Genomic DNA, 25867 nt, shown 5'->3' with positions numbered 1-25867 from the left:
TGGCAGAAGGACTGCGTCAACTCTCTGACACCTCAACCTACAAAGCTGTCACCCAGGATCCCATTCCCTCCATCCAGACTGAGCTGCAAAAAATCCTAAAAATCCAAGGTCCCTCACAAGGCCTCACAACGGCTTCCATAGACTTACTCACTCCACCTGAGCCACGTACCCCTACCTTCTACCTATTACCCAAAATCCACAAAGAGAACCATCCTGGCCGTCCCATTGTAGCAGGCTTCAAATCCCCAACTGAACGTATCTCAGCTCTGGTAGATCAGCACCTACAACCTATCACCCGCAGACTCCCATCCTACATCAAAGACACAAATCACTTCCTAGAACGCCTCAAATCCATTCCCACTCCTCTCCCACCTGAAACCTTTCTTGTCACCATAGATGCTACATCCCTTTACACAAACATCCCACATACCCATGGTCTCTCTGCCCTTGAGCACTACCTCTCCCAACGCCCACCCGAAGATCTTCCAAAAACCTCGTTCCTTATCACACTTACCAACTTCATCCTCACCCATAATTACTTCACTTTTGAAGGCCAGACCTACAAACAAATCAGGGGAACGGCCATGGGAACCAGGATGGCTCCCTCCTATGCCAACCTCTTCATGGGCCGCATGGAGGAGGCTTTCCTGAAGACCCAACAGCTGCTTCCCCTGGCCTGGTATAGGTTTATAGATGACATCTTTGTGGTCTGGACTCATGGTGAAGAAACACTCCTTAATTTCCTCCATAACCTCAACTCCTTTTCGAATCTGAATTTCACCTGGTCCTTCTCCAAAACCCAAGCCACCTTCCTGGATGTTGACCTTCATCTTGTTGAAGCTCACATCCACACCTCTGTCCATATCAAACCCACAAACAAACAACAGTACCTTCACTTTGATAGCTGCCATCCTTTCCACATCAAACGCTCCCTTCCCTACAGCCTAGGTATTCGTGGCAAACGTATCTGCTCCAGTGACGAATCCCTCAACAACTACACCAATAACCTGACCAGTGCTTTCCTCTCCCGCAACTATCCTGCAGACCTTGTCCACAAACAGATATCCCGAGCAATACATTCCTCCCCGTCCAACAACAATGTTCCTACCCCCAGACCACACAGAAGCATCCCCCTTGTCACCCAATATTATCCTGGCCTCGAAAACATCAACAAATTACTCCGCCAGGGATATGACTTTCTCAAGTCAACCCCTGAAATGAGATCATCCCTTGACAAAATTCTCCCCACACCACCCAGAGTTGCCTTTCGTCGCCCCCCTAACCTCCGTAACATCCTTGTTAAACCCTACAATATTCCCAGACTACCTTCTCTACCCAGCGGTTCCTACCCCTGTAACCGACCCCGCTGCAAAACCTGCCCCATGCATCCCCCCACAACCACCTACTCCAGCCCCGCTACTGGTAAAACATACACAATTCAAGGCAGGGCTACGTGTGAAACCACACATGTCATTTATCAACTGACATGCCTGCACTGCACAGCCTTTTACATCGGCATGACAACAACCAAACTGGCTGAGCGCATGAACGGACACAGACGAACTGTCCGCCTAGGAGATGCCCAATACCCAGTAGCGGAGCATGCCCTCCAGCATAATTCTAGGGACCTAGGAACCTGCTACACCGTATGTGCCATTTGGCTTCTCCCACCCAACACCAGTCCCTCTGAACTGCGGAGATGGGAACTTGCACTCCAACACATCCTTTCATCCCGCCATCCCCCTGGACTGAACCTACGTTAAACCACCTCACTCCCATTCACTCTTCAGTCTTCTCCTCTTTCCCTTTCCTCTTTAGCCATTCACGCATCTTTTCATCCTACATAGTTGTGTTTATCTTTATACTATATACCTCTTTACTTCTGTATGCATCCTCTTTGGTTTGAAGCTGGCACAGTACTTACAGTAGAATATCTTTGGCTTCCCTCTGACAACCATGCCTCCATCCTTGCTACCCTCCCTGTTTACCTTTCCCTGTTGCTTCATAACCTGGGTTGTGAGTAACTGAATCCACTTTCCCTTCTTCCCTTTTTTCCCCTCTCTCCTCCCTGATGAAGGAACAAAGTTCCGAAAGCTAGGAATGTAAATTTTCAGTTCTGTTTTATGTGTATCTATCGGCTGTACTGAGCTGAGGTAAGTACTGGCCAGCCCCTCTATCTCTTTGTTAGTATTTGTTTCATATCTTATATGAGATTTTCCATTAATCATTTAAACCTACGTTTCTAGCATTTGTAGACTTAAAGAAAGCTTTTGACAATGTTGACTGGAATACTCTCTTTCAAATTCTAAAGGTGGCAGGGGTAAAATACAGGGAGCAAAAGGCTATTTATAATTTGTACAGAAACCAGATGGCAGTTATAAGAGTCAAGGGACATGAAAGGGAAGCAGTGGTTGGGATGGGAGTATGACAGGGTTGTAGTCTCTCCCCGATGTTGTTAAATCTGTATATTGAGCAAGCAGTAAAGGAAACAAAAGATAAATTCGGAGTAGGTATTAAAATTCATGGAGAAGAAATAAAAACTTTGAGGTTCGCCGATGACATTGTAATTCTGTCAGAGACAGCAAAGGACTTGGAAGAGCAGTTGAATGGAATGGACAGTGTCTTGAAAGGAGGATATAAGATGAACATCAACAAAAGCAAAACAAGGATAATGGAATGTAGTCTAATTAAGTCGGGTGATGCTGAGGGAATTAGATTAGGAAATGAAACACTTAAAGTAGTAAAGGAGTTTTGCTATTTGGGGAGCAAAATAACTGATGATGGTCGAAGTAGAGAGGATATAAAATGTAGACTGGCAATGGCAAGGAAAGCGTTTCTGAAGAAGAGAAATTTGTTAACATCCAGTATTGATTTAAGTGTCAGGAAGTCATTTCTGAAAGTATTCGTATGGAGTGTAGCCATGTATGGAAGTGAAACATGGACGATAAATAGTTTGGACAAGAAGAGAATAGAAGCTTTCGAAATGTGGTGCTACAGAAGAATGCTGAAGATTAGATGGGTAGATCAAATAACTAATGAGGAAGTATTGAATAGGATTGGGGAGAAGAGAAGTTTGTGGCACAACTTGACCAGACGAAGGGATCGGTTGGTAGGACATGTTCTGAGGCATCAAGGGATCACCAATTTTGTATTGGAGGGCAGCGTGGAGGGTAAAAATCGTAGAGGGAGACCAAGAGATGAATACACTAAGCAGATTCAGAAGGATGTAGGTTGCAGTAGGTACTGGGAGATGAAAAAGCTTGCACAGGATAGAGTAGCATGGAGAGCTGCATCAAACCAGTCTTAGGACTGAAGACCACAACAACAACAACAACGTTATGTAATACTTTATTGTACATATTGTTCCAGATCACGTGTAAGACAGAGCCTTAAGGTCCTTATCTTGTCTGGCTAAATTACGAATAAATAAATAAACTTTATTGGAAACGTTTTCCAACAATCAACACAATCCCGTTTGCATTTAACAGTCGGTTTTGTTGATTCATATTTACCCTTTTCCTACTCCTGTATTATGTTTTGTGACTCACCCATTCACATTCGTAGCATTCCACCTAACAATGTTGTTGGAGGTGGTCCTTAGGCCCATACATGTGACATTTTATCACTGAAGCAAACACGCAGTGGTCGCTATGTCCTCTAGACACAGTATCTATGTCTTCCAATAGTGTGAGAATCATGATAGCTGCAGCCAATCAGATGGATTCTCTATTCTCATCTTAAGTGACATTTCAACGAAATGCCATGCAAGAATACATCAAGACCACTATTCTTGGCTTTTTGGCATAGCACTACAGTAACTTTCTCAGCCTGTTACCTCATACATTTGGACACTGACGTTTTGGCTTCTATCTAAGAAAGATTCCATAGACTCGTTACATTTCTAAATCAACATATTCAACTTTTCCCTGGTGAGGCAACAACTGTTCTGCTTATAGTATCATTGTCATAACCCCTTAGCTATGTGTTTGGATCCTATGTCCCATAAAGTCTCTTGGTAGGTCGCACATGCCTTAGCTTCTATATTCAAATGTATATTGGTCATATGCAAGAAAACTTTGTCAGAATACACTCACAACTTGATTGCATCTGAAACATCTATGAGAAACGCAGTTATGATCTCCAATGTCTTGCCAGAAATAAGTGAAATCAAGTTTGCTACTGCAGGATCAATAGGAGGGGGTACATCCAGTATAATCTTGATTTCCTCAAGTTGTCCTAGTATTTGTTGCTTCTCACCTTGCAGCACCTTTGCCTGGTTCTTACAATGTTCTAATTCCTTAGCTTTACGTTGGAGCTGCTTGTAAGCTAATGATCTACTCCATCATAGTTGCAACAGAATCACCCGTACTAGCAATGTTTGTTTGTACCAGCAATTTCTGTATTCCACTACCTGCCAAACAATACAATATGAAACATAATGACACCATGTTCACACTACAAAGGATACAATACTCAATAAGTGACCCTAACCATTATGGCGTATCATTTCCTATCTATACTTATTTAAATTTCATGCCAAATGACCGCAACATTGACAAGTGTAGCATACGGCTACATGTGCATGACAACTCCTGACCAGGGACACAGTAAAATGTACACCTGACGGGTGTTAAATATGGTTCACGATACTTACCCTTAAAAACAGACACATTAAGAAGCTCAGACGGGCCAGCCGGGGTGGCCAAGCGGTTCTAGACGCTACAGTCTGGAACCGCGCTACTACTACGGTCGCAGGTTCGAATCCTGCCTCGGGCATGGATGTGTGTGATGTCCTTAGGTTAGTTAGATTTAAGTAGTTCTAAGTTCTAGGGGACTAATGACCTCAGAAGTTGAGTCCCATAGTGCTCAGAACCATTTTGAAGCTCAGACGGTTGTACAGGTGTTACCTTCAGATTAAATTGAATGACCCTAACGTCCACCATGGTCACTAAATTATATGAGAAAAAAGGCCACTTATAAGGTAAACAAAATGCTTCAGGCATTGCCCTTCATTGTGCAAAATGCTGAATGCTAGATGACCAAAGCTGTTCTGATGACGATGGCAATGTCATGTAGCCCACTTCTGATTATCAGCTTTAGTGGTGATGATCATGGTTGTAAGGCCCGCTTCAGCACACCAGTTGCAGCAGTGTGCAGTAGTTTTGTGAGCTCCACTACTTGACAACTGTTGTAGTGGTTATTCCTCAGGTCAGGATTTTTACTAGACTTGAAAGTTATGCAGTAAGGTGGTGCCGCTACTGCTGCAGGAAGCTGACCTTAGTGGCTCGAGTGGATGACTGTTAGATACCCAATGGCGTCAGTGAAACAGCAGTATCTGGAATGACATTTGTCTACTGAAAAAATGTACAGAGTTATAGGTGTCTTCAGAGCTGCAGATGGGGGCCATGTATGGAGGTGCACGTGGCATGAATAAGTGCTGTCGCCGTGTCCTGATGTTCCTGCTGTGGGTTAGTGCTATGACCACATCTTGTGCTGATATTGTGGGCACGTAAGGAAGGTGCTGCCCACCCAGATGTTCCATGATGGCCTAGAGTGGATTCCACATCAGCATTCTTGAAGAGAGAGGTGTGCGTGTGTGTGTGTGTGTGTGTGTGTGTGTGTGTGTGTGTGAATGCTGACAGCAGCTCAGATTGCGGGTGTAAGGAAGGCAGGAGCCAAGGACCCAGATTGGCGACAGCATACACCCACAGAGGCAGTTCTCTGGTGTCACGTCCAACAGGTTGTAGGTAGTAGTTAGCAGTCACTCAGTATGGCCCTTCACCATGGGAAGGCCAAACTCACATTTTCTTCAATCACAGTGGTGGTCATGCAGTAGTGGCAGCTTATAGCAACTAAGTCCCACTATAGCTGGCCGGCTATGATCTCAGTCTCAGAGGTGAGTCATTCTTTCAGCACATCATGATTTGGCAGGTGAGTTATTCTGTAACTAGTGAGATGGTCATTCTGTCAGAATCAGTGATGTAGATGGAATGATCAAACAATGAGAGTGAGGATTCATAAGCAGTTGTATTTAAAGCTGGACATAACATCATTGCAGCCAGCAATGTGGTCATTTGCCATCATTTTATAGCCCATTCCCTTTACTTGGAGTGAATGAGCACCAGCATGGAGGTTACATGTTAAAGCTCCATACTGCAAGGCTAAACAAAATGGCGCCGTCAGTACTGGCATACTGCACTGTTTCTGCTTTTTGATTATGTCTTGGCATAATGTATCACTGTGTTGCGAAATTTTTAAATAATACAAACATTATGAACATTATAGTTATTCATTGTTCATCTCTACATCTTTATTTCTCAACATAGTCACCCTGGCAGCAAATGCATTTCTCACAATGAGAGACCAGTTTGTTGATGTAATTACTGTAGAACACTGGAGCCACAAGCTCATTTCTGTTTGTGCTACTCCAAGAATGTGTTCTTTAAAGCTTTGGAAACAGATGAAAACTGGATTGGGGCAAGTCAGGACTGATGGAAGATGATCGACGACACTGCACCCAAGGCATCGGATTGGGGCAGATGTCGTAGCACTAGCTTGTGGCTGGTATTGTCATGTTGAGGGAGACCGTGCTCCATGAGTGGACGAACTTTTCGAATTCAAAACTCGATTACAGCACGTTGTTGCTCATGCACCTACACCCTTATGTTACACGTTACAATTCTGAGCCACCTAGTAGGAGTGGGCTGCAAATAAGCAGACATGAAGAATGTTGGTAAAGTTTGTTTCATTTAAAAAGCTTTTCTGACAGATACAAATTATAGGCATTACTTTTTGGCACACCATCGTATATATGTGTCATTTGGGAGCAACAATAGCACAAGATCGTATGTATTTTAGCAAGGTTGGTTGAGACAGTTGGTGTCAAAATAATTTGTCCCATGGCTACAATGAAGTGTAAGAGCCTTTCAGAAAAGAAATATCATACAATTGATGCCTTGCAATGATGGTAAGCATAATGTACAGGAGGAATTGATAATGCTTAATAGTAATAAAATGTAATATAAACAAGTTTTGACAAATACTATCATAGTAACTCTGGAGTTAAGCATGACAATCTCTTTCTTGCTCCATGCAGCTCACATGAGGGTATTATGCTAAAAAAGAAAGTGCACTTCAAGGGTACCCAGAGTTGACAGTGAAACAGGTATGTGAAACAGGGTGACACTCAGCTGATCTTCATGGTAAAACTATAGCTCATAGTTAAGTGCTATCGTATATATGTGATTCCTGTTCTACTTCCTATATTTTGAGACCAGTGGAGTTGAGATGGTGCATATTACACCATTTGATAACATTAACATAATTTTACCTTGTGTTGCCTTTCATAACTGTTAATGTATACTTTGCAGTAAAAACTCTGCCTCACAAAGTACAGGAGATGAATGAATGCCTTGACAGTTAAAAAAATTAATAGAAAAACATAAAACAGGTTATCATTTTGAGATGCAAATGTATACATTTTTTAAATGTACACTTAAAACAAGATGGGACGTTTCCTATGAATAAGTATTTTGAATTATACCAGAACCTGAAAATTTGGAGTATAATATCTTCACTTATCCATTCAAACACGTTGGTGAAAAGTTAGTCACTCCAATTAAATATCAGTTTATTCTAGGAATGGACAATATTTAACATCATTATTGAAGTACTAGTTACTGAGATATAGCTAGACACTATTAAATACTTCATGGTTTAGGATTTAGCAACAATAAATCGAGTTTACTCCATTTAACTGCTTTTTGTACAGTGTGAGAAAACTATTCTCCTTATTATGAAGCTCTTCTTCGTACTGTTAAAATTTCAGTGTCTTTAAACAAATTAATACTGTTTGTATTGTGTCACTGTAACAGGCAGCACCGTAGCCACGTTTTTTATAGCTCTGTCCTGGGAGGGTGTGCACAAAAGTATTCATTCCCTTGGAAACAGTTAACAGGGGCCAAGCGCTGAATATACAGTTATTCCATCACTCAAGTAGTGACACCATTCCACCACAGAATTCTTGTCAAAATAAATAATACATTTCTGGAACCTATTTCCTGGTTGCAATTGCAATATTGTAACCTGTTACACATAATTAATCGTATAGGCTACTGCCAAGTTTGTTCAGGAAGTATGGAGTTCCAAGCTAGAATCTGAAATTGGAATCGATTGTTCTGAATAATGACCATTTATGTGAAGTGTGATACAAATCTATGGGACAAAAATGTCAGAGTCCCCTTGTGGTTATGTTGTGAAAACAGGGGAATTCTGTGCAGGTAGTGTGGTGATGGAATGCTGCTTGGAATCAGCGGCAAACAAAATGGAAATGTTCTTAACAACTTTTTATATTGTACGCTGCACTGATCCAATGGTAGGGAAAGCATTTTAACTGTACCTGTAACATTATACTGTAGTGAATCAATGGACACCACTGAATCACTAAGAGGTACTGTAAGCAATATAGTCAACCTTTCATGAACTCATATGGAGTCACCATATCACAACTACAAAATATGACACCCACAGTGACAGCTACATGATTTTAATGATGGAAAAATCAAAGTTAATAGAGTTCCAAAATATCCTGTGATGACATGAGCTGCACTGGAGGAGCTGCAATTAGAGGAAATGATGTGAAATCTGTGGCCGAAGGAACAGATTGAATGGTATTCAGAACAATAAGTATAAATAACTTATACCAAAACAGCTACACATACAACTAAAAAAAAGTATTACCAGTGTTATTCAATTTGCACTTGTGTAAACAAAAAATGGTTCAAATGGCTATGAGCACTATGGGACTTAACATCTGAGGTCATCAGTCCCTTAGAACTTAGAACTACTTAAACCTAACTAACCTAAGGGCATCACACACACCCATGCCCGAGGCACGATTCGAACCTGCAACTGTAGCGGTCGCGCAGTTCCAGACTGAAGCGCCTAGAACAGCTCGGCCACTCCAGCCGGCTTGTGTAAACACCTATAGTAGTTGAATTATTAGTAGCCATATTATGCCACATTACCTTTATTGTGATGAGTTATTACCAATAGCAAATTTGTGTAGGATATAGACTGATATCTGAATTTCACATGTATTTTGCTGTTGTTTTTCTGTAGAAAAAAATAAAAAGTAATGCTGAACATTAGCACTGTATTCCTTCAAGAAGATCATTGTACCAAAAGATTGGAATATAGCTCGAAAGATGACATTATCCCGCAGTCCACCTGATGCTATTTAACAGTGACTGAGGTAAAAAATTGAGAATCATCTGAAACGTTGATTCACATTATTACAACCAAATGATTCAAAGACAGTTAAGTACCGTTAGAAGTCCCTGATTACCAGAATAAATGCAGACAGCTCATTTTCTATACAAACATAATGGCAGGTAATACATGAAAACATACAATACTGTTTTATTAAAACACTAGACCTTGGTACCTCACAAATATCATTTAGTTAAAATATTGGACTACAGAGGTTTAAAGTTTAAATGGCCAAAGAAAAAACAGTGAGGCATGTACAGCATCATGGAAGACATTCCTCTTAAAATTCTAAGACTTCACATTCAAAACTTATTACTTACTCCAACATATATCTCATAATAATCATGATGGAGCTATTATCAAAACAGGATCACAACTGTAGGTGTATTGATTAATATGCCACACATGAAACCACTTAAAATTTGGCATCTACAATTGAAGAGCAGTCTCTTCAGACAGCTGCAGATCTGTTCAGTCATACATCACTATTATAAGGCGTCCCCTTTCATGGGGGAGAAGCTTTGTCCTAAATATTTTCCAAATGAGACTTTCTGTTGACAAATAACGCAATTATTTGTCTTTTGCAACAGTACAACTGTGAGTGTATCTTCTGATAGCTGATGCTGCTGGATCTCTTGTCACACATAACACACGTAAGGACATTCGACACTATGCAGCTGCGAATGCTCAGGAATCTTACTTTATGTGAACGTCTTGTTGCAAACGGCACTAGATTTAGGCACATTTGCCAGTATGCAGCTGTGAATTTTTCTTCAAAAGATTAATTCAGATGACTGTTTTGTTGCACACACCACCTGTAGGGGCGTTTGCCTCTGTGCTGCATTAAATGTCGTTTCTGATTACCACTTTGCACGGATGTTTTGTTGAAAACATTGTAGCTGTAGGTGTGTTCGCTAGTGTGCAGCCTTAAATGTTGCTTCAGAGACCTTCTTTTCGCGAATGTCTTGTTGCAAACGTCGCAGGTGTAAAGGCATTCGATAGTGTGCCTCTTTAAATGTTTCTTCAGTGGATTTCTTTTCATGAATGTCTTGTTGCAAATGCAGCAGGTGTAGGGGCGTTCATCAGTGTTATCACCATAACAAGTGCCAGTATGAACTCGCAAATGATTCTTCAGAAAATCACTTCGCATGAATGACTTGCTGCAAACACCACAACTGTACAGGCGTTCGCCAGTGTGGAGTCTTGAATGCCTCTTTAGACGCTTATCTGATGTGAATCTCCTGTTGCAAACGCCACAGCTGTAGGGGAGTTCCACGGTGTGCGTCTCTAAATGTAGCTTTAGAGATTTTCTTTGCGTGAATGTCTTGTTGCACAAGCCACAGGTGTAGGGGCATTCACCAGCGTCATCAGTAGCATTGGTGTCTTCCAATGCAAGGACGAGAGTGCTGCAGGAAAGTGGAACTGTGTCAGAAAATATAACTGTAATACAGAAAAGAAAATTACACAAAAATACGATGTATCGTTATTTTCATAGCCATCCTAGCACACAGAAGTCAGTGGTCACACAAGCAAATGAGCAACCTTCCTTAGGATATTTCAAACTCCTTAGACTGGTATAAATGATGCCACCTTGGTTGAGGACAATAAAATCTTTTACACGGTGTTGGACCATGTATCAGATATTGCATTAAGAAAAGTCTGTGGTGACTATGGGAATGCATAGAAGAAAACTATTAACATGACACAATGTGTGTAGAAAATGGCCCAACTAGGATTTGCGTCAAATTTGGCGCAGTTAATCTCTTACAAAGACATTCAACAGTTAAAATACCAACCAACACTCTACAGTTTAAAAAAGTAATTAGATGCTGTCTGTGTTGTGTACATCCCCATTACTGCCTTTAATTGTTGACTGGTTGATACATTAGTTCACCAATTATCGCCCAGTGCTTAAACTACAAATCTGGTTTTATCATGTCTATACAAATCTGAATATAGCTTTAGGAGTGGTATGCCACTGATTTTACTAAAATGTGATTATTGTTTCTATCAATTGGAACAGCTACTTGGACCCATATACCATTGGTTACCATCCTGGTCAGTGGAAAGTGGGTTCATTTCTGGCTATTACATTTTATGAAATCTAAATGAGCCAACACTAAATACTTTAATTAGCATCTCAAACAAATTATCTATAATACTTTTCACTACAAACGAATTATTACAATTTAAACTACAATATTAGATATGTCACAAGAAATATTTTATGTTTAATCAGGATTGCTGATACACTACTTTGTAATATAAATGTTTTCATCTTTTGTTCGAAAATGTGTGGATTACACAGTCTGTTTGAGCCTTTATCTTAAATCCAGTTTGCTAACTGATCACATACTTCCCAGGTCTCTCTATTTCTGACTATATTTTTAAAAAATCTTATTCATAATGACAGGCTTCTACTGAGTCAAACTGTGTACATATAGCTCACACAAATAGGGTGTGATCTGTAGCTCCTTTTGATGAACACATTCACTGGAATACATTAACCAGTTTCCAGCCTGTTAAAGGTAAAGCCCATGACCAATGAAAAAGCATTACTTCCTACGATGGCTGAAAGTGCCTTGTTTTGAATATTTGCTGAACATTGCCTAGCATCTGAGATGTTCAACAGGAGTTGTCTTCCATTGAGTAGATCTCTACCACACTTTTAACAATAATTTGCTGATTTCGTTTTAGTTCTTAGATCCATAGCACACAACAGCTTGGTTAGAATAGGTCTATTAGGAGCAGGTGTTGCAAAAGCTCCTGACTTCTGCACTACCATCCAAGTTATGGCAGTTTTTTCAAAAGGATCCCCAGGGAGCCCACACACTAGAGAAGTATCTGAGAACTGGGGCAAGCAAACCAATAATTTCATAGATCTGGTGACAGAATAAAGTGTCTGCTCAATACTTAATCATCTGTTAAACGATGCTGTAGCTCTTGCAATGGCCCCTTTCCTCAATATGGGATTCAAAAACATTAATAAAGGCATCATACTCGAGGTCTGACTCTATTATAATTAAATTTTTCCCTTGGTATTAAACATAATTTTTTCATAGAATAATGGGTATATCAGTATTATTAATGGATTTATTACTTTGTTATATAATATTCAGTTAAGTGTTAACACATTTTTGGATTTTTATTTCATTAGTGGTTAGTATTTGTTACATTTTGTTGTTATGTTATTCCACAACAACACATAATTGGTAACATTAATGTAATTTTACCTCATACTAATGTTCATATGGAACACAAGCTTTGCTGTCCACAGTGGAGGAAATGAATCTCAGGATTGCCTTCACAGCATGCAACTGGGACAGTAATATTTCAACCATTAACCATAGAGCCCACTTGAAGAAGAGTCAGTGTATGTATTAAAACCACATGATGAAAATGTATGTGTGATTATCAGATGAAGTACTGAAAATTAAATATTACTGTCCCAGACATATACTCAAAAGGCGAGGAAATACAAATAAAACCATTATAACATTTAATACCTACTTTTAAAAAATTCACAAAATACCAGCAATAGGGAGACAGACTTAAACCAGAACCTGCAAATTGAGATTACAAATTCAGAGTATGTTGTCATCACTTGCACAGTGGAACAACTTGGAAAAAATTACAACAATAAATAATCCCATACTCAGGATATGAGTATAGGGGAGGATATGCAGGAATGCTGCAGCACTGCTCTTGTCAAGGCCCTACTAGAGATGGTTTGCCATTGCCTTCCTCCAACCTGTTATGAAATATTTACGATTAACAACAGTCTTGATCACGATTTATTTATTAAGGTGACCAGTTTCGACTACTATGAGTAGTGATTCTCCAGCGGAAAGAGGTTCCTACTCAATGGTCTGAAGATGACCACAGTAGTCACCTTAATAAATAAATCGTGATCAAGACTGTTTCTAATAGTAAATATTTGTAACTCATTGATCACTGCCACTCCCATAATGTATTCAAAAGTAACTGTTATGATACGTTGAGAGTGTATATGTGCTGTGTGGATGACTACCATGAGTGTTTCTGCAGTGCAGTGTTGGATCTGTGTTGTTAAAAAAGTTTTCTTGTATCAGTTTCTTCAACACCTATGGTGATCCATGATATAGCTGAAGCAGAGGTCCATTGCATTCACTGATGTATATGCATGAGAAATTCTGTACAAATCTATAACTACTGATACATCTTCCCATGCAATTGTGCTGTGACAGTTTGACAATGTAGTGAAGCTAGTGTGACGATAAATGTTACTTGCGCTGTATGAGGAATGAACCTTTGTAAAATGCTTCACTTTAGTCATAACACCTTCAATACTTTCTGTCTGGGCACAATTACTTTTGGTACCACCACAGTCATGTGCACGCCATCCAATGCCAAACACTCCAGTTGCATTGTGTCAGTGACTATAAATGAGTTCGCCCTGCTAGTAACTTGAACTGAGGAGAAACAATGAGGCATAACTCGACTTCTTTGGTCAGAAAGAGTGAAAGTGGCTGAAGTTTAATATAGACTTTCCGCACAATATGGGGACAATGCCGTGTCACTAAAAAGTATTTGTGGATCAAGATGCCTGAAAGTAACAGGACATGTGTGACACAAGAAGAGGGAGCATCATGGATCAATACATGATTCACCATCAATATCGTAGCATCTGCTTTGGACAACATTCATGGTGCTGCTTGTTAAAAAAATCGTCATCAGTGAATTCAGACTCCATAGTTTCTGTAAATGGGTACACAAGACTGTTTACAGAAAAACTCTAAGCCGAACAATAACTCATCCCTTTAAAATGGGACAACAGCTCATTTTTGACCAAAATAATCAATGGCGATGAAACGTGGTTTACCAACACACGCCAGAATTACAACATCAAAGTGTGGAGGGGGGACAACCTGGAACACTAAATAAAAAAAATCAACACACTGCCCCCAGGGATAAAGATTATACTACACATTTTTAGGATGCAAATGGGTACTAGTGGAGTACAAAAAAAAAAGTGAACAACTATTCACAAAGAATGCCACAGTGAAGTACTGGAAAGTGGGCTAATGCAAGCAATTTGCAGCAATTTTCTTTTCCTAGTAAATACATTGCAGAAAGAAAGGTGTAGATAGTTTTAGACTCTCCCTTGTATACTGCATCATGTATTGTGCCATGGAATGCTCTTTCCAGTTTGGGTATGGTCTTTTATTGTATCATTGTGGTGTTACAGAGATTTAAAATGGCACCCACCAGTGAGTCAAGTGAGGCTGTCACATAAAATACTCCTGATGTTAGTGAACGCATATGGAGTCAGTGAATCACAACCATGACACTTGCACTGACAGCTGTCTGCTTTTAATGATTGAAGAATTGACATCTGTAAGGTTCATAGCTCATCTTATGATTACACTAGCATTTGCATTGAAAAAAAAAAATAAATAGCCGTTCTGTTGTGAATATGGGATCTATATAGATCAAGGAGGAATATCCTGTAGTAACACATGGGAGATCAAGTGTGAATGACATGTGTCAATAAACACACACATGCATAACAAAAACAAATGAAAGTATCAGTGTTATTCAGTACTCAATTTAGTAAACATTTATCATACAATCGTCTTTGTATTGTTGTGCACGCTGTATTACACTGCATGTTACCAGTATTGCAATGTGTTATTACAAACATCACATTTGTGTTTGAAGGATAACCATATATGTGGTTGGGAGTATGAAGTGACACTCTGTTAATCTGGAGATAATGGCTATCCATGTGTACTTGGAGCCATGCTAATTACACGTTGCTGCATGTGGCCACATAGATTTTTTGATGATATTGAATATACAGCACTTACTGAAGAAGGCTTCCTACACAAGAAGTGATCAGCTCTGTTATCTCTATACAAAGACATATGTGTTTCAACCTTCTCCTATTTGAAATTCTCACATTGTCTTTTTTTCCAACAGTCCATCAATATTCCACTAAATTCGTCCTAGGTTCACCTAAAAAAAAAAAAAAAAAAGCTGAAATTCTAAATTCAGTCTTCCAAAATTGCTTCACTAAACATGATGAAGTTTCACTGTTCAAAAGTCCCACACATGAGGGAATTACAATTATGGAAACCAGTTGGTATAGATATGGAATCCACTGATGTAGCTGGATGGATGAATGGAAATGTTAAACAGGGGGGATTTCATTCAATTGTAAACTGAAGATGCATATGATAGGACCACTATCACAAGTTTATAATTGGTTGCTGACATAATGAAGACTGCTAGAGCACTAAAAAATGTTGCACATCTTTTCAGTCTGAACTACACTTTGCAAAAAAGACGGCATAGAACCATAACGGATCTCAGTGACTTTAATATCATGAGGTATTGTGGATCATATTTAGTGATCACTATGACTTTTCTACAAGTCCAGATACATTGTTTGCCTGTTAAAATGGTTTCCTTATGTACTGATCACATGGAACCCGATGCAGTCTGACCATTCTTGGGATTCACAATGCAGCAGATACTGGTGCTCCATTTGATGCCATGTTTGCTGACTTCCAGATAACTTATGGTACTGTTCCACAGTAAAGAAAATATTTACACATGCAATACTGATGTAGACATGCAAATGGTTTCAAGAATTTCTAGAGAAAAACCTAAGTGGATCTTTATTAACTAAGTGGCATGTCCCAAAGCGAAAGCAGCATCATGCTGACCTCAAAATTGGAATATTGGAGAAATAATAATCACGATGTACATTAGTGACATGGCACACGATTTAGGATTCTGCAGCAAAGTGATGCTGTTCTCAAACAAACCATTTTTGTATTGGTACATAAAAATCGTTGCTAAATTGACTCAAAATGTAAATATACTAACAGATATTCAGAATTTCTGCAATGTTGCCTGTTGAGTCCCAATACAAATATGATATAAAGTGATGCTAAACAATAAATGAAAACATCTGTTAAACTTGGACTAAAAAACACACGATCGTTTATGACAACCTGTGACAAACTTTGAGCGAAAACATTTGAATGTGATTTCACCATGAGAAAGCTCAAATAGTGTACAGCATCACACAGAGCGCTACTCTCAAAATTCAGAGATCTGAGTTTCCAATACACGCGAAAGAGTTTAACTATCCCTGCCTTCTTCTAATGATCATCATTTTTTGCATACACAGAACTGTGTTGATAGTCCTTGGTGCAGCTTGTTTTATGGGCATTAGACTGTGATCTGAGGCAAATTTCTGTATTTTAAGTTCTTTTTCGTGTCTTCTAATACTCGAGACATCATCATAAGCTGTAAAGACTCTGACAGCAGTTTCATAGTCACACGACATCAGCAAACTTATTTACATTTCAGCTTGTTTGTTTGTTCTAGTTTGAAACTGATATGTGTATCTTTACAGCCCATGGTAATGTCTAAATTTGCCTTGGAAGATGCCCACAAGGGACGCAAATAGTGGCTACGAAAGTCTACATTGTATGTGGTGACAGTCTTTCCACCTGCTATCCTGCTGCTTTGTAGGTATATGGTATTCTCACATCTGCATATATGGGAAAAAATTCACATAATTATGTTACAAAACATGAATCCATTCAAGAGTGGTTGTTTGCATTCGACAAGCATGTTTACATCAACAATTTGATGACAATAGCTTTCGCCTCAGTCCATGATTTTACTGGAACAGCTCAACACACCTGATGCATCCCAGGTAATCTGCGCCTTATAATAACAAGGTCACACAGCCGGACAGAAGAAGATGTCTTCTAAAGCTATTGTTATATATTACATTCTTTTCATAAATACTATATTTTCTGTCTTTCCCCATGTGCAATCAATAGGAGTGTTCTTGAGTCAGCCACCTTCAGTAATTATAGATACACACCACAACTCTTAGTACTGACCAGGCTGCAACTGTAGGTGTCCCCTTGACTTTTGAATGACACCACAAATGTGTGTGGTCCTACTGTGATTGCTTCTACTCCTGAATTTCTTATGACAAACATCACAGTTGTATTCGCCCATATGCATCTCTTAACGATACTTCAGTAAGCTATAATGTGTGAATGTCCTGTTACAAACGCCACAACTGTATTGATGCACCCAAGTGTACATCATCTCTGGTCACTTTGGCATCCTAACTAGTTGCCACACGTCACTAGCGCAGGGGCGATCACATGTGCTGCTTCAAGACGACGCAGCTCTTGTCTTTCATGCCACACATGCCACATCAGTATAGGAAGTAGTCTGTCTGGATCAGCCAATGTTTGCTCAGGGTGTTGCTTTGTGAGAAAGTTTTATTGCAAATGTGACAGGTGTATGGACGTTCACCACTGTGCAGATGAATGTGCACCCTCAGATTGCCACTCAGTGTGAATGTTTTGTAACATACAATGCAGACATTCATGGCTATGTCCATGAATGTGCTGCTTCAGGTCCTACAATTTGACAAACCGCTTTTAGCTGACAGCACACTTGCATGTCTAACATCTGGTAACACTTTTATACCCATATGATTCTATCTGTTTGGTAACCAATCCACCACTATCTTTAGTGCCATTGACATCCTTGACAAAAACTGGGGCTCAACTGCGTGAAAGTAGAAACAAACGTGTCAGCAAGTTCAGTCATGATCAAACAATTATGGAAATGAAAACACAGATTAACTTATGCTTGGGTTGCAAAATATTTCACATCTCCATAAATGCAATGTGTAAGGCATAGTTTGCACACTATGTTATAAATAAGGAGCACACTTTCAACATGGAAGAATATTTTTAACTTCAATAAGATAACAGTGATCTGAAATCAAATGATGCATGCTTTTAGATGGAAAGCGTTTCTAAGCATTTTTAATATGCCAGAGTGTCTGCCCCGATAGCTGAGTGGCCAGCATTATGGATTGCCGTCCTACAGGCCCGGGTTCGATTCCCAGTGGGGTTGGGGATTTTCTCGCGCAGGTCGCCCAATGTGGCGTCGAATGTACACTACTGACCATTAAAATTGCTACACCACGAAGATGACGTGCTACAGACGTGAAATTTAACTGACAGGAAGAAGATGCTGTGATATGCAGATGATAAGATTTTCAGAGCATTCACACAAGGTTGACGCCGGTGGCGACACCTACAACGTGCTGACATGAGGAAATTTTCCAACCGATTTCTCATGCACAAACAGCAGTTGACTGGCATTGCCTGGTGAAACGTTGTTCTGATGCCTCGTGTAAGGAGGAGAAATGCGTACCATCACGTTTTCGACTTTGATAAAGGTCAGATTGTAGCCTATCGAGATTGCGGTTCATCGTATCGCGACATTGCTGCTCGCGTTGGCCGAGATCCAATGACTGTTAGGAGAATATGGAATCGGTGGGTTCAGGAGGGTAATACGGAACGCCGTGCTGGATCCTAACGGTCTCATATCACTAGCAGTCGAGATGACAGGCATCTTACCCGCATCGCTGTAACAGATCGTGCAGCCACGTCTCGATCCCTGAGTCAACAGATGGGGACGTTTGCAAGACAACAACCATCTGCACGAACAGTTCGACGACGTTTGCAGCAGTGTGGACTATCAGCTCGGAGACCATGGCTGCGGTTCCTCTTGACGCTGCATCACAGACAGGTGCGCCTGCGATGGTGTACTCAACGACGAGCATGGGTGGACGAATGGCAAAACGTCATTTTTTCGGATGAATCCAGGATCTGTTTCAGCATCATGATGGTCGCATCCGTGTTTGGCGACATCGCGGTGAACGCACATTGGAAGGGTGTATTCATCATCACTATAGGGGCATATCACCTGCTGTGATGGTATGGGGTGCCATTGGTTACATGTCTCGGTCACCTCTTGTTCGTATTGACGGCACTTTGAACAGTGGACGTTACATTTCAGATGTGTTATGACCCGTGGCTCTACCCTTCATTCGATCCCTGCGAAACCCTACATTTCAGCAGGATAATGTAGGACGGCATGTTGCAGGTCCTGTGCGGGCCTTTCTGGATACAGAAATTGTTCGACTGCTGCCCTGGCCAGCACGTTCTCCAGATCTCTCACCAATTGAAAACGTCTGGTCAATGGTGGACGAGCAACTGGCTCGTCACAAAACGCCAGTCAATACTCTTGATGAACTGTTGTATCTTGTTGAAGCTGCATGGGCAGCTGTACCTGTACACGCCATCCAAGCTCTATTTGACTCAATGCCCAGGCGTATCAAGGCCGTTATTACGGCCACAGGTGGTTGTTTTGGGTACTGATTTCTCAGGATCTATGCACCAAAATTGAGTGAAAATGCAACCACAAGTCAGTTCTAGTATAATATATTTGTCCAATGAATACCCGTTTATCATCTGCATTTCTTCTTGGTGCAGCAATTTTAATGGCCAATAGTGTAATAAGACCTACACCAAGGTGGCTGGACCTGCCCCGTAAGAGGCCTCCTGGCCAATGACACCAAACGCTCATTTCCATATGCTAGAGTATTCTCAGGTGCTGAATGTAGGCAAATTCATGGACACTGGTGTTACTGCAAAGTGAAACCATAGTCTAAGACATACAGCCACCACAGTCTCTGATGTGAAATATGTTAACATCTGATAAATGCAGAAATACCAGCACCCCTAGCAACAACAAAGTTATTTGTCATTTAATGTCATAGGTTTTGTAAAATTTTTATCAGTTTTTACTTCTTTTTCTAATTAATTTACGAAACAGCTATTATAGATTCTAAGAGAAAAAACCGATAAACCACGATGGAATTATCCGAATGGGACGGAAAACAGATGTGATGTACAGTCAGTTCCACAAGAAAGTGTACTAATTACACAATTAGCTAATAGTTAATCCAATCGCCGCCATTATCGATTGTAGCTTGGCACCATAGGCCTCTCTCTAGTAAATCATCCGTGTTTCCAGCCTTTAAATATCGTTTGACCCACTTCGATACGAACGTCATTGACTTTCTAGAAATTTTAGCAGCAGCCCCATATAGAAACTTTGGTCCCTTTGGATGATTTATAAGGAACACCGCCCTGTGGCACTTCAGATATTTTGCCCTCATTTTAAACTACAGCCGGCAAAATATTGAGCTTTCACACTGTTTATCTATACAATGTGCTAAAGCACACTGATTACAGATTCGAGGCTACTACCAGAGATGTCGCTGTGGATGTTATATTTAAAATTATGGCGTGCTCTTTCTTGTGGAACTGATTGTACAGACAAACAAATGGTTACAGTTTCAGAAAAACTGAGTTATTTATTCAAGAGAAAAAGTTTCACACACTGAGCAGGTCAATTATACATTGGTCCATCTTTGCTCCTCATACGAGCAGTTATTTGACTTCACATCGATTGACAGAGTTGTTGGACGTCCTCCACAGGGGCATTGTGCCAAATTCTGTCCAACTGGCGTGTTAAATCGTCAAAATACCGAGCTGATTGGAGAGCCCTGCCCAACTGCTCCAAACATTCTGAACTGGGGAAAGATCCACTGGCCAAGGTAGGGTTTGGCGGGCATGTAGATAACGAGACGGGCATTCTTTTGCTGAAATGTAATCCCAGCCCGGCTTGGCATCAAGGGCAACAAAACCGGGTGTAGAATATCATTGACATGTTGCTGTGCTGTAAGGGTGCCTCAGATGACACCCAGAGGAATCTTGTTATGAAATGGAATGGCACACCAGGCCATCACTACCGTTTGTCAGACTGTATGGCAGGCGACAGTTGGTATCCCATCACTGTCTGGGGCGTCTCCAGACACGTCTTTGCTGGTCATCGGCGCTCAGTTTGAAGCATGATTTATCATTTCACTGAGGAAAATTCTAGTCCGGTCAATGAGATTACAGGCCGAATGTGCCTGACACCACTGAAATGGGTGCAAGGGCTCTCTTTCTGTGAGCTGCCTATTAATGCCCTTGTGGTCACTGAAGGACCAGCGGATCGATGATAATCATGAATCCAGGGCTCTGTGCGCCTCTCTGACGACTGCTTGACCCTCACGTTCTGTCGTCTCTCTAGGTCATCTGTTTCCTTCTTCACGCTATGGTTCACCCAGTCCAGCCAACATTGTCACACAGTGGCATCACTGCTACTCAAATGTCGAGCTATTCGGCAATTACTCCAATAGACTTTTTTTGAGCCCATCTACGCGTACTCTCTCAAATGCTGATACCTGTATATATCGTAAACACACCTGTCTGCGAGGCATAGGTACTGTCCAACTACATGGAATGAAATACTTTACGTCTCAGTATCAACACGTTCCCTGTTTACAATCCTTTCCAGTTATGTGGTAAAATTACGTTGCAGTATCACACATTCATCCACTAGCTGCCAAAAAGTTTACAATTTTGCATTTTAGGTCGATACCTGTATGAATATCAATTTGTGACCAATTTGCATAACTTCTTCGCAGCATGTCGTTTTCTGTGTCTTTGAATGTATTGTGTACCCCAAGTGTTAATAAAATATCAAAGTACCTGCATAATTGTAGAATAAATGCAAACAGAGCAACAAATATGAATGAAATACGCTACAATGTCTTCATGAATGAATACTCTGGAAATTTCATATAAATGCAACTTTTCCCGCTTAAAATAAGAGAGTATGAACACAGTATTTCATAAATAAGAAGCATATTATAGGAGTGTAGTTTGAAAAGCTCTCGGAATGTAACAGAAAGGAATTATCTTAGTCAAACCTTCAATGTAGTCTCCCTGTACACTAATCCACTTGGTACAGCTGTGTTTCAATAATTGGATCCCATCTCTAATGTCAGATTTCTCCAGGCCTGCATAATACCCATCAACTGCAGGCCGTCAGTTCTTCATTTCTCAGTTTACCGACGATAATTTGAGACCCTGCGGCGAGACAGAAGTCTGACGGAGCCAAATCAGGAAAGAAAGGCGGGTGTGGCAATAATTCGTATCCCAGTTCACGTATTTTTGTCATGGCAATAGCACTTTGGTGTTGGCGTGTACTGTCTTGATGAAAGATGACTTGCTTCCTTACCAAACCTGGCCTTTTTCCACATATTTTTTGCCGTAGTTGGTTGGTCCCAAAGATCAACAGTGTATTGTTGCATAACTGCTTAACCAGAGAGAAGACTGACGCTACGATATTTCCGGCCGACTGTGTTGACTGCTTCCTTTTGTGGTGGTGGTGAATCAACGTGGTTCCACCGCTTTGACTTGTTTTGTCTTTGGCGTACCCAGCGTAAAAAATCTTGTTGGTTGCTCTGAAAACGGATAAAAAATTGTTCAGACTTCTCCATTCTGATGCTTTTTGATTATGCGTCAAGAGTTGTGACATCCATCTCATATCCAGCTCCACTATTAAAATGTGATATGCCCATTCAGTTTATATCCCTGCAGCTTCAGCAAATTCTCGTACTTCCAGTTGCCAACCTTCCACTACCATTTTATGCGCTTCTTCAATAATTTCTGAGGTAGTGGCACATCTCCACTGACCGCTACGTGGATCACCACCTAAGATATCCCGACCAAATTTAAACTGGGTTGTTTACTTGACAACAGTTGAATACGAAGCAGCAGCCTCCACCAGCGCGTTCTGAAAATTGGCATGAATTTCTTTCTTTCTGAAGTACTTAATCAGTGCTCGAAACTCGATTTTTTTTTTCTATCTTCACAAATCACTAAAAGCGAACAACAACAGAGAGACGTCTGCACCCAACATCTCCACCATAAGCACTAACACATCACGTGTTTGTTCTTCAAGTATGACTTATTACACAGGAACCTCATTGTGGTGACACTGACATCTGGCGGTGATTCTACAGACTTTTCAAAACATCCTCGTATTTCAGTTGCTGACTGTTCATGGCACTAATTAGCACTATGACACGCAACTATTTTATGAAGAATCTAAAAATTTCACACTGTTTGCACTTCACTCGACCCTCTCATTCAATTTTTTAAAATATAATCTTCACATTATGGTACAGATATATATTCTCTTTCTAAAGCAGGACATGTTTTTTGCTGCTTATTACATATTTCTTGTTGTTGAAGATAACTGTTATTCTTCAGAAAATGTCTGTGCGTTACAATAAAATTTTAGTAAACAGTCCTGCTATTCGCTATTTCATACCTCCAATTGTCCTTGTATAGACTGACAAATCTAGTGTCTTCTTTTTGTTACTGCTGCGAATTATTGTGCTCTAGACACTCCTTTTGTAGAAACCATGTTACGAATCACTGCAAATGATGTTATTTGCATTAGTCACATATCATAAGTGGTGGAATAATGGTGGTGCAGGGACACTCTTGATATCAAACTGATAACAAATTATTTGCCCGGCTGGCATGTGTTCCCTTCTCCAGCCATCCCACAGGAGAAATCCCTGCCCCACCCTTCCTCTCCCTCATCCTGAAAAAAAATTGCAGGAAATTCATCTTTTCATCTAGAGGAGGATGCCAAAATAGGTTTTCGATCAGTTTGGTGGACATGATTCATCACACATGCGTTTGAAATCCTCTGCTGACTGCGGTACAGAAAAGTTTGCTGTTAACCATTGCAGGTATGCAGCACTAAGTCGCACACAGAACATGCAACTGTATACGAGTCGAATTCAGGTTATACCACACAACTTATACACCCCAAGAAAACAATGGGGGGAAAAAAGGTTAAATGTGTGATAAATGACTTGCCCCAACATCTCTCTCTCTCTCTCTCTCTCTCTCTCTCTCTCTCTCTCTCTCTCTCTCTCTCTAGAATGCATCATCAGTCTACCATTACATCATTTTTTATGTTTGCTGGCAAATTATTAAAGATGAGTGTTCCTGAGTAGTGGACCCCTTTTTGAACTAAAGTTAAGTGCTTTTAAGTCCTTGTGCAGATCATTTTTGTTCCTGGTATTGTATGTATGAAATCAGCTGTTTGTTGGAAAAAGAGGTATCTTATTTAGGACAAATTTCATTAAGGAGTAAATATACTGAGAGGCAGTAGTTAGTATACCCAGTTCTTTGAAGAGGTTTCTACAGGACATCCGTGAATTTACTCCACAAATAACATGTATTACACACTTTTGGACTCTGAAAACTTTTGTTTGACTTGAAGAGTTACCCCAAAATATTATACCATATGACATTATGGAATGAAAGTAGGCAAAGTATGCAAGCTTTTTCATTTTTATGTCGCCTATGTCTGCTAACACTTGAACTGCAAATACAGATTTGTTAAGGAGCTTCTGCAGTTCTGTGGTGTGCTCCTCCCAACTGAATTTATTATCAAGTTGTAATCCCAGGAATTTAAGACTGTCGACCTCTTCTACCTGCTATGTTTAACAGTCTATTCCAGTTGTCTTATCGCTGTCCACAAAACATGATTGTTTACCTGGTGCCAGTGGTTCCATGTCACCTTTTCCTCGTATTCCTCTTGCCATCACATCCTCGTTTCCATGTAAAATAATTTTCTGCACCCGGCAGACCTGTAAGCACTCTGTCATTTCCCCACATTTTGGGCGTATATTCCCTTAATTTATACGTATTTTCCGTCAATTTTCGTAATTTTACCGATCTTATGTCGCTTCTGCTCATGTGATCATGACATTAGTTCTCGACATGTATTCTAAAATTTGTTGTAAATGTAGAACAGTTGTCAACATCTGGCCCAACTGTGCTATTTTTCTGTATGCGTGTGTGCCCCCAGCCCATACTATGAACATACCGCCAGTGAATCCACCTTCAGACATCGCCTCGGACATATAACGAATTGATTCGTTTTCCAACCCTATCCTGACCGTAACATGTATTTCCAGTAACTCGATAACTGTCGAATGTCACCAGATTGGTGTTGCAATTGTAATATTTAATGTAATTTAACTGATAAATATGTGATAGATTTCCTAGGACGACACTGTTCAACGTGCGGGGCATGTGGCGGACGTAGCCAGCGGTCAGAATGAATGGACATTTCTGGCTTAAGGTGCGGTCCACCACTGGGCTTCTCAAACCACTCAGTCAGGGAATGGGGATGCAGTTAACCTAACCATGTCGCCCTCTGTCCAGTTGCGTAGCGAACTAATACTCAGTATGTTTAGGGCAGCATTCATGGTCAATTGTGTTGCGACTATTCTCCGTCTTTTGTGTTGAAATTTGAGAAGACTCAATATGGAGAGCTAGCGGTGGACAATTATTCCCTCCCATGTGAATTGACCGGTTGACTGCTGGTACTACCATTCTACACATTTCCCGCCTTTATTTGGTTGATAGAACATAGATTGAGATGTTTTGTTTGTATCGAGATGGTAGAGCACAGGTGGAAGACTACCAGTGTCCACTATTTTCGAGTTTTCACGTAAAAATCTTTGCAACATGTCCCACATAATGCTCTCGCTAAAGTTTCAGCTTTCTAGACAATTTCCACTCTTTATCTTCAGAAATACACTGTGCAAGCCATTGGTAGCATACGCTGTGTGGTTAATATCGAGAATAGGCGCGCAAATGGTACAATATTCTAGAAAACCATGTGAAAATACATGAAATTTTGGAAATTTTCATATGCTACTCGATGATTTCAGCATAAAAGTGTCACAAATACGTTATTTTTGGTGTGTAAAATTGCATATTGCAAC

The 25867-nt window shown here is 40.4% G+C and overlaps 1 protein-coding gene across 3 annotated transcripts in view; it reads right to left on the bottom strand.

The window, feature by feature from the left end:
- Window positions 1–25867, bottom strand: part of LOC126424761 (zinc finger protein 37-like) — a 264776-nt gene that overhangs the window by 75233 nt on the left and 163676 nt on the right. Inside the window, exon 8 of one of the 3 annotated variants that reach the window (XM_050087506.1) lies at window positions 9507–10676. The exons of the other annotated variants lie outside the window; for them this stretch is intronic. Within the exon in view, the coding sequence (XP_049943463.1) occupies window positions 10052–10676 (625 nt within the window). The 3' untranslated portion in view covers window positions 9507–10051. Of the gene's footprint in view, window positions 1–9506; window positions 10677–25867 lie in introns of those variants that run through there. 3 annotated transcript variants of the gene reach the window in all.

Source organism: Schistocerca serialis, chromosome 10, assembly GCF_023864345.2.
Source record: "Schistocerca serialis cubense isolate TAMUIC-IGC-003099 chromosome 10, iqSchSeri2.2, whole genome shotgun sequence".
NCBI classification, from domain to species: Eukaryota; Metazoa; Arthropoda; class Insecta; order Orthoptera; family Acrididae; genus Schistocerca; species Schistocerca serialis.
This window is presented reverse-complemented; position numbering and strand designations above follow the sequence as displayed.